The sequence below is a fragment of the Ctenopharyngodon idella genome, chromosome 12 (genome assembly GCF_019924925.1).
Source record: "Ctenopharyngodon idella isolate HZGC_01 chromosome 12, HZGC01, whole genome shotgun sequence".
In the NCBI taxonomy this organism is placed as follows: Eukaryota; Metazoa; Chordata; class Actinopteri; order Cypriniformes; family Xenocyprididae; genus Ctenopharyngodon; species Ctenopharyngodon idella.
This window is the reverse complement of record NC_067231.1, coordinates 26279035-26290007: the sequence shown is the minus strand read 5'-3', so window position 1 is coordinate 26290007 and position 10973 is coordinate 26279035. Positions and strand designations below refer to the sequence as shown.

Below are 10973 nucleotides of genomic sequence, written 5' to 3'. Positions count from 1 at the left end.
TCAGGGTCAAAAGTTTTTCAAATATTATTATTTTTAAACAAAACATTATTATTATTATTATTATTATTTTTTTTTTTTGAAGAAGAAGAAATCACAATAAAGGATTTCAATATACTTACTGGCCCCATGAGATGCCTGAGAGGCTTTTAATGTGTATATTTGCAATTGCGTATAAATATTAGTCCTCCTGTCAATGTTTAGGAGTACACTAGCTCATATGAACTTGATTTTTATAAGAGTGTGTATGTTCTTGTTCTGTTGAACCAGATCTCTGTTTCTCCTTGACATTCGAGACACACACACAAAAATCACTTTGCATCTTTGATCCGAGCTTCTTGTTGGCTCACCACGTTTTCCTTCCTCCTGAGAGACTTGGACAGAGTCCATCGCACGCAAACAGTCAATAACCATTTCCACCACTTACTCTGCTCTCCAGAATGAAGTGCCAGAAGACACCTGAGCCTTCCGGAACATTCACCTTGAAATAATCTCAACCAAGTCAGGATGAGTTCTCGCTGTAAAGCTGCAAACGGCCTAATGCTAATGATGTCATTACATTCTTAAGAATAAAGATTCTTTATTTGAATTGACGGTTTCATGAAGAAACTTTAACATCCATGGAACCTTTCCATTCCACAAAAGGCTCTTTATAATGGAAAAAGGTTCTTCAGATTAACAAAATATTGTTCCACACTAAGGGAAAAAATGGTTCTTTGGGGAACTTTAACCTTTTGGTCAACCAGAAAAGAAAGAGGCACCCCATTCACTAGACACTAGAATATCATAGAGATTTGTACAACAAAGTAACCAAAGCCCTAGAAACCATTTAGAGCAACCTAGCATCTGGGGAGATGCGTAGTATATTTTTGCAATTTCACAAACGTGTTTGAGACTAACAATAATGTAAACCTTCCATATTAACTGCCACAGACAAAGAGATAAACTCACCGAACAAGGAGGGGTTAAATGAGTTAAATAGTAGTAAATGTAATAAATAATTTACATATTTTATTTAAAATATATATATATGTATTCTTGTGTCATTATTATAAAAAAAATATTTACTTTAAACATTCATTGGCCTCTCTTATACATTTTATTAAATATTATATTGTATATTTTATTTAAAATATAAACATTTTTATTTCATTATAATTTTTTAAAATAAAATAATTGCTTATTAAACAAGTTTATTGGCCTCTCGTTTTATTAGATATTCTATGTATTTTAAAAACAATATATATAAAGATATGTATTTTTATTTCATTTTTATTTTAAAATAAAATATATGCTTATTTTAAACATGTTCATTGGCCTCTCCTCTGATACATTTTATTAAATATTATATTTTATTAAAAATAGCCTATATAAATGTTTTTTTTAATTTAATTCTTTTTATTATTTTTTTTAATAAAATACATGCTTATTTTAAACATTCATTGGCCTCTGCTCTCGTACATTAAATACTATAATGTATATTTTATTAAAAACATTTATTTTTATTTCATTATTTTTATTATAAAATAATTTAAAATGTTTTTATAAAATAATTGCTTATTTTTAACATTTATTGGCCTCTTATTTTATTAGATATTTTATGTATTTTTTTAAAAAATATATAAAATATGTAATTTATTTCATTATTTTTATTATAATTTTTTTCTAAATAAAATAATTGCTTATTTTAAACGTTCATTGGCCTCTCCTCTTATACATTTTATTAAATATTATATTTTATTTCATTATTTTTATTATAATTTTTTCTAAATAAAATAATTGCTTATTTTAATAGTTCAATGGCCTCTCCTCTTTAAATCTCACTGAATTTCAAAACGAATATGAACAGAATTGCCAAAGATTTATACAGCGTGATGCAGTCACACTTACTGAGCTGTGCTGAGACCACAGACTGAATATTTCCATGCCATGAATGACCACATCAGACCTACTGGCAGGGCCATTGCAGGGATCTTAGTGACCAGCCTCATATCTCAGGAGCCAGGACAACATTCCCGAGAGTCCGTCCTCAACAACAGACCTGCATACAAACGCTCACTCTTTCATCCTGACATTCACAGATTAACCACATGCACATTATCATCTAAACAAAGAAAAACAAAGTCTAAAGCTACAGTATTATTGAAGAAACTCAGCCTAAAACACTCAATTGATTTTTTAAATATGTTACTATAGTAACAGGCAAGTTCAGTATTCAACTGAGGTCGATAAAAACAATATTTGGCTTTCTGGCACACAGAGAGGTGATTTGGCATTTATATTGAAATTCAGCCTGCTCGATCTCTGAAGAAAAAATACAGAGCCAAAAAAAAAAAGAAGCTTGAGTAAGGGATGCAGAAAACAGATTCATGAGAAAACAAAATATAGTCTCAGAATCTGATAGATTGCAATGTGTGCAATATTATATTTTCTTCACATCGTCTTCACAAGATTAAATCTCCTACTGCTTTCATGTGATGACTCCACATTTTGGACATTCAATCAAGATTCAAGACTCATTTAAAAGGAACTGTCCTCCATTTCTCTTGCTTCAAGGCCACGCCGGCATGTAGAATAATCATCATTTCAATTCACAACCCATTTTATGATGTATTTCTGAGTTGTTCAGCAAGAAATCTTCTGCATCTTTGAACCCTTTCCGACAATGACTATGATTTTGAGATTCATCTTTTCACACTGGTGACAACTGAAGGACTCGTACAACTATTACAAATGGTAAAAACATCCATTGACTCTCAATAGAGAAACACAGTCAGGGGGTGTAAATATTTGCACATGGGGTAAATTTAATCTTCTGGGAAATATGTAAGTATTCTAGGTAGTTTCTGGACAGTACTAAAAAAATATCTTTAAACAAAATAAGAACAATTTCCACCAATCATCTTGTGCAAAAGTTTACACCCCCCAGCTCTTAATGTGGTGTGGTGCTTTAAGCATCAGATGTTTACAGTTTCTGATCATTCAGGTGAAAACACACAGTATTAATTGATGCACCTATTTATGGACAAAAAAAAAAAACAAACAAACAAAAAAAACTTATGTTATTTCCATCAAGAGGTGCATCAATTTTTGGTCAAGATCTAGTACTGACAATGCAAGAGGTGAGCACTCTGTAAAGTCTCCTCCAGCACATCCCAAAGACTTTCAATGAATTTAAAGAGATAGTTCACACAAATATGAAAATTCTGTCATTAATTACTCACCCTCGTGCCATTCCAAACCTGTAAGACTTTTGTTCATCTTCAGAACACAAATTTAGATATTTTTGATAAAATCCGAGAGCTCTCCGACTCCTCAATAGACAGCAATTTAACCACCACAACAAGAATACTTTTGTGCGCAAAAACAACAAAAGAAACGACTTTATTCAACAATATCTTCTCTTCTGTGTCATTGTCATACACCGTTTACGTTCAGCACTTCCAGGTTCTACACCAGAACGTCGACTCATTATTGGCCGGCTCCTGCATCAGCATCACATTCATGCTGCTCACGTGAACAGTGTCGACCAATACTGAGCCGGCATTTGGACGTAGAACCTGGAAGCGCTGAATGTAAACAGCGTATGAGAATGACACAAGATATTGTTGAATAAAGTCGTTAATTTTTTTTTTTTTTTTTGTGCACAAAAGTATTCTTGTTGCTTCATAAAACTAAGATTGAACCACTGCTGTCACATCAACTGTTTTAACAATGTCTTTACTACCTTTCTGGTCCTTGAAAGTGGTTAAATTGCTGTCTATGGAGGAGTCAGACAGCTCTTGGATTTCATCAAAAATATCTTAATTTGTGTTCTGAAGATGAAGGTCTTATGGGTGTAGAACGACACGAGGGTGAGTAATAAATGACAATTTTCATTTTTGGGTGAACTAACCCTTTAAGGTCAGGACTCGAGGTGCCAATTAATGTGTGAATATGATTTTTCATGCTCCCTCCCAACTATTCTTTAACAATTTGAGCCTGATCAATCTTGCCAGTCATCCTGGAATATGGCCATAATGCCTCTTCCTACATGGTTGTTCAAGAAATAAAAAGCTACACACTTTATCAATTAGGGTTAAAAGAACTGTTCCCAAACATATAACATGCTAGAAACATGATAATCACTACAATAATGATCCAATCACACTCTTAAGTATTTGCCTTTTTATGGATGGATGGATGGATGGATGGATGGGACCTTGAATTCATACACTTATTCACACAATAAAGAGACAACTCATTAGTTCACATATAATAACCTGGGCTTTATTGTCTGATTCATGTTTGAATTGTCACATCTTTTTTTCACTTATTCAATAATATTTTTTCTTTTTTATATTTTCCATATTTTTTCTTTTTTTGCCTCCATCCAGATCAGACTAGAAAAGCCCTGGAGGAGGATGATTCAGTTCAGCCAGTGGACTGGGCATCAGAGATCCGAGCTCCGGACAAGTGTGTACCGCAGCAAACTGCGGTCTTGACTCGGAGCATCCTCTTCACGGAAGAGACTGAGCAGGACATTCCCAAAGGAAGGCACAACCTTTAACTTGTGGTTTTTGTCAGGCCTTGAAGTAGTCCAGAGTCTGCTGGATTAATGCGTTTAGAGAAGGCCAAGGAGATGACGTTCGTTTGGCATCCACCTCTTTTGCTCCTTCTTGGTCTTACATCATAAACCGGAATGATGACTCGGATGCAGCTGTGGTGGGCCGTTGCGCGTGACATTTAGCAACAAAGAATGAAGTCTTCCATTAAAGAAGCGCAAAAGACGCTTCACCACAAGAAAACAAAAAAACAGAACAGAATGCTAGAAATGCAAAACAAGATACAAAAATAACTCTGTTGTACAAAGAAATAAAAACGGGGACAAACCAAACAATTTCCATCGTATGAAAAAGGAACTGAATTTATACAAAAAGCAGCAATAAAATCAACTAAAAAAACAAAACAACAACAATCCAAAACAATAGTGCTTAGTTGACCCGGAAGCATTGGAAGCTCCCAAAGTGAAGACTTCATCCCTTGTTTGTCTTACTTGGGATGATAAAAATGGAAGATTCCTATAACCACCCCCCAAAATTTGCCCTCCCATTAACCCCTGAACCTAAAGGGCATCAGTCCCCCACATGTCCCATCCCTCCCAGAAGAAGAGGGGAAAATGAAATAAAATAAATAAAAATAAAAATGATCTGGGGGGAAAAATTTGCATGATACCATTAACATTCAATCCGATTCACAACGTGAACCAGTCGAACTTGAAAACGGGGAAATTTAGGAATTGACAGCTACCTAAACACTTACAACACCACAGGAAACAACTGAGGGGCACAGTGTACGAAAAAAAAGAGAAAATAACGAACATAAAGAACAAATAATTGTAAACACAGCACAATAAATAGGTAGAACAGCAGGTTTCCTCACCATGCACGATTATTCACACACTCACTTTTACCTGACCTCACGTTCACTCACACACTCCCCCTCATTCGCTTTTTCTCTTTTTGATTCCCCAAGTGCAAAACATCACAACTCAACAGTTCTGTATTCAAGTAGCGTATATACAAGGGTGGTGGTGGGCGTCTACAAATATGTAGTTCTGTACATTGAATATTAGCCATATTCTTAATTTACACATCACTTTTCTTAACAGAAATGGCATATGTTAAAAAACTAAAAAAGGGGGGTGAAAATAAAGAAAAACAAGAGACAAAATTTTGTGTCACGTTCAGACAGTTGCTGTGGAAACCCGCTGTCCTTTTGCTTCCCCAAACCCAATTGGTGCACAGCACCAGAAGACTGGACTGGGCAGAAAAAAAAGAAAAAGAAAAAAAGAACGTCGTCCAGTCACTACGTCACCTCCATGGCCACTGTGTTCTCTGCTATACTGTTGAGGGACTGCTTTTCCTGCTCGTGATTCTCCCTGTAAGCAAACAGAAAAAGGGATCAATAACCTGGTAAATAATCAAATAAAACCTGACTAATGTACTTGCTTAACATTTCCAACACTGCGTGCATATAAACACGAGAAAGCAGAACAGCAACAAGAGTTTAGATTTGACTTTTTAAATGTATTCAATAATAAGAGAATCATGCGCCTAATACGAGAACTCAACAAATGCTGTCTCGTTTCGAAGGCTGCGTCGCATTTGTCTGTTGCATGTGTCATCAAGGATGTCTCATATCTAAAGTAACCATTATAAAATTGACTGTTTTTCCTTGTGAAGCATACATTGTTGTCATTTCTTTAAGACTTTGGAATGATATGATTACTTTACTGAAAAGAGGCAGCCTCGATGATGAATGCGGCAGACAAACGCAACCTCCGGAGGACACAGCCTTCGAAATGATAAACAGTCCCTTTTAAGTCAAGTCAGTTCACTCGGCAGCCATGTTGGCAGTTTCCCAGGAGTGCAGCTCCATTAAATCTACTAAAACAGGGAAAGATCAAAATCATGATCTTGAAATCTTGCCATACATGTGCTGCTTTAGCTCAAATACTATGTGCAAACAAGTTCATGAGTAAAAAAAGAAAAAGGCTGATATAGTGAGTATTGCGATTTCTCCCATTCATTGTGTTGCAGTGTTTGTAAATAAAAAAAAAAAAAAAAACATTCATAAATGGTAAATCTACTTGTCTGTCCCCAGTTTATTTAAATGTAAAGACATAAAAGTGGCATCATATTTTGATGCAGTCCAAAGCAATTTTTCATGCTTTAAGTCAAGTGTGACTGCAGCTGGATTACCACGGTTATAAAAAACAAATATTCGCAATATTTGCAATACAAAAAAGCTAGATTGTTGTTATATCTGCCAAATACAATTAAAAAAAAAAAAAAAAAAAATGCTGGATTATCAATAGTAAACAATTTTCAATATTTTACAAATATTTGCAAAAAAGACACTGGATTGTTACAATTTGCTGCAAACAAAACATTTAAAAATAACAACAGGGTTCCTACACATTTTCCATTTCAAAATTTCATACTTTCCCAGTCTTAAATTTCCAAAGCCCTCTATAGATTTTCAGACCATATTTAACAAATGGTTCATACAGCATTATTTTCAGCTTTATATTTGGTATATAGTTATTTTTTCAGTTTTTTTTTCATTGATTTTCTCGAAGTGACAACATACAGAGCCCCTAAAATAAAATAAATAAAAATTTGTGTCCTTGAGAAACTATTTACATGCCCATGGGAATTTTTTCTGTGCTGACACACTACAATTTGTAGTTTTATTTATACTATAACCCATTTCTCCTTTGTACATCACTGCCATCTTACTATGAAGAAAACGAGAGCACTGATGCACTTGAATTAATAGAGCCATTTGCTCAAAATTTGGCTTTTCTTAGGGTAGTACCTCTAATATCAAGGCCTAATGTCCAATTTAACAAATCCTCTGTGGCGTCGGAGAAACCATAACACAAAATGGGCTGGTGGCACAATACAGCTGTGTGCACTGTCCTATTTGCCAAGTTCAAGGGTCTATATAAAAAAAAAAAAAAAGTTCAAAATTTGGCTTTCGTTAGGGCAGTACGCCATATTTCAAGGCCTTAGTTCTACTTTAACGCATCCTCTGTGGCGGCCAAGAAACCACATCGCGTAATGGGCTGATGGCACAATAAGGCTGTGTGCATTGTCCTATTTGCCAAGTTCAAGGGTCTATAAAAAAGACTGGTATTGTAATAAAGGGTTCAAAATTTGGCTTTCGTTAGGGCAGTATGCCACATTTCAGGTCTTAGGTCTGCTTTAATGCATCCTCTGTATATTTTTTTATTTTTGCAAAGGTCCTTTTAAAGGCTCTGTAATACAGTGCTAAGAATATTGTAAGAAGAAACCCAAAATGCTTGTAACCTGCATTTTTGCATAATGAAAAAGTGCACCTTGAATTCATTCAGTCATGTTTGACAATCACTAAAGAATCACTAAACAGCTGCCATGAAAATTCACCTCTTGTCTGATGAATTTATTTTCTTTAAATTCCTAATTTTCTATTATAGACAACTAAATAGGGGCAATAGTCTGGAAATGCAAGTATTTTTCCATACTTTTCCAAACTGCGTAGGAACCCTGTAACAATGAAAAAAAATTCTGGATTTGACAAATATAGTAAAAAAAAAAATTTGCAAACAACAAAAACAAAACAAAGAGGCTGGATTGTATGGAAGCTTGTTTCCGCCACTATATACAAAAAAACAAAACAAAAAAAACAACAACTTCCAAATCTCGCAATTCTGACTTTTTTTCCCCTCAGAATAGCAGGTTATAAACTCTCAATCAAGATTTTATAGTTATAATTTGTATTTTTTTATTCCATGGCAGAAACAAGCTTCCGTTGGATTTTATTTGCTAAATATAGTAAAAAAATAAAATAAATTGCAAACAAAATATCTGCAAAAAGAAATCGAAAGCATGTAATTCTTTACCCAGTGTTGACTTTGGGGAGCTGACAGTTGCTGGCGGCAGCGAGCTTCAAGGCAGCGGGTGGCACGTTGCTGAGACTTCTGGGAAGGTGACGGGCATTCAGACTGGCGATAGAGGGCGTGGTGACGCTGAGACGTAGGTTGTTGCTGATCAGGACCTGAGAGGTGGAGTTGGCTGTGTTGTTGCCATGGTTACCTATAGGGTTATGGACCGTGTGGGCGGTGCTTGTGTTAGAGTTGCTAGTGGAGGAAAGAAAGGCGGGCGGAGCAGCGGTCGACGTTGGTTGGCTAGTGAGGACAGAAGCAGAGGACGTGGCGGAGATGCTCAACCCCTTGTAAACGCCTGTAAAAGAAAAAATTATTCATTTAAAATGTATTTGAGGATGAGCAAATACAAATTAAAAAATTTTTTAGCTTGTGCAAAACACAAACCTGAAGCTTGGACGACACCGTTGACTCCACCTCCTACGCCATCCTCTTTGACCTTCAAGGTCAAAAGCTGGTCAGACGTCATGAGTGCAGAGGCGGCGAACTGGGCGCTGACTGAGTCCAACGTCTTGGACACAAGAGACTGAGGACACAGCAGCAGATTGTTATAATAACCATCACACTTCCAGACATGAGTGACACTTGTGGCTCTCCGTTACACACCTGACTGGAGCCCGTGTCATTGGTCTGTTGTTGTATCTGCTCCAGCTGCTGTTTTTGCATAAGGGCCAGCTGTTCTTGGTGCTGCTGATACTGCTCAGCTGTGAACGCTGGGAACAAACACGTCCGTAAATATTAGACATCTGACATACAGAACCACAATTCCACAGGATTTCTTGCTGAATGTCAACACAGTTGACTGTGAGTTATGTTATTTAGTGTTATGATGTTATTAGTACAGAAAAGCTGTTTCCGTGGTGGTAAGTCAATATATGTTGATGAAATATTACAAAGAAAAACGTGTTTAGAATCATGTGAACTGATGAATTGTGCACAAGGACAAATTCTGCAAATAAGGTCCATTTATATTTCATGTAAACTTTTTTTTATTTTTATCTAAATTGTATCCCTGGACCACAAAACCAGTCATAAGGGTCAATTGTTTTTAAATTGAAATTTATACATCTGAAAGCTGTTAGGATAGGACCATATTTGGACGAGATACAACTATTTGAAAATCTGGAATCTGAGGGTGCAAAAAAATAAAAAAATAAAATAAATAAAAAATAGAGAAATTCACTTTTAAAGTTAGTAATGCATATCGACTAACAAAAATAAATTGATATATTTACGGTAGAAAATATACAAAATATCTTCATGGAACATGATCTTTACTTAATATCCTAATGATTTTTGGCATAAAAGAAAAATCTAGTTTTGTGGTCCAGGGTCACAATTGTATTCGCAACCCATTTTACTTTTCACTCAAATTAGATATGAATAATATCAAATAATATAAAATCACTATATTCTCTCATAATAATGCAAAAGACGTTGCAAACTTGTACTTTCTTCCTTTAGTTACTAAAGTTGACAGTACTGCAAAAAGTTCCCATTAAAAAGAGGAAAACAAGTGAGCTGCAACAATGTAAATATTAAAAATTGGAGCTGATCACTGGAGCGTAACACAAATATGAAACAGCAGAACAGACTACATAATTTGCAAATGCTGTGCTCTCGCCATCATCTGAAAGAGTTTCATTTAACGCTGGACGCATTTAATGAGGTTTCATGAAAAGATGCAGCTGTGCTTCTGATGAACAGTTGCTTCTCCTGGTTTATTGCTTTCCTTTGACAAAGAGGAGCCAACTGTCAACTGATTTGTCCTCATTTAAATATTTTGTAATAAAAAATTTGTCATTGCTCTAGTGTTGGCAGACATTTATAGACTCTTAAGTAGAGTTAGGAATAGAGCACCAGTTGCATTTAATATATAAAAAAAAAACCCAACAATCAAATCAAATGGTTTATATAATATTTGTTTTTTTTTGCTTTTCCTGTCAATGTTGAGGAAACACTACTAAAACACTTTGAATTGTTAACCTTTATCATATTTTGCTTTAGCTTACATTGGGCATCGGCAAACATTATCAATTATACTAAAGGAAAGTACACAATTTCAAAAATTAAACTAGATAATAATCGATGAGCTAGCGTTACATTATCTGATCATGCTCTTATTCAAGCGCCACAAGACAAACAAGAATGCACTGTGAATGTGTCTGTGTGACACACACATCACTCGTGTACACAAAGACGTGTGCCAGTATCGAGTCCTTTCGTGTTTGAACAAACAATAACACGCAGAATTATGCCAAAATGCCTGTTTTGACAAGTAAAAAAAAAAAAAAAAAAACGTCTTAAATGAACTTAAGAGTTGTGAGAAATTGAGATGTGCATCAGATCCACGTCATGTTCGGCAGCAGCAGCTCTTAAAGTCACAGCATCCTAATAAACCAGTTGCTGTATGTCTGTCATTAATGTTAATCAAAGAACAAAGGTAACAGAGAAAATTGTAGCTTTAATAAGGATTAATCTACAGTCTTCACTGCATAAATGAAAT

At 35.1% G+C, this 10973-nt stretch overlaps 1 protein-coding gene across 3 annotated transcripts in view; it reads right to left on the bottom strand.

Annotated features, from left to right (window-relative positions):
- Positions 1–4244: 4244 nt before the first annotated feature.
- Positions 4245–10973, bottom strand: part of epc1a (enhancer of polycomb homolog 1 (Drosophila) a) — a 30888-nt gene continuing 24159 nt past the window's right edge. For all 3 annotated transcript variants that reach the window (XM_051914614.1, XM_051914612.1, XM_051914615.1), the window contains exons 11-14: positions 9074–9180; positions 8855–8993; positions 8426–8765; positions 4245–5917 (exon numbers count right to left, since the gene is read on the bottom strand). In XM_051914614.1, the coding sequence (XP_051770574.1) occupies positions 5845–5917; positions 8426–8765; positions 8855–8993; positions 9074–9180 (659 nt within the window). In that variant the 3' untranslated portion in view covers positions 4245–5844. The remainder of the gene's footprint in view (positions 5918–8425; positions 8766–8854; positions 8994–9073; positions 9181–10973) is intronic.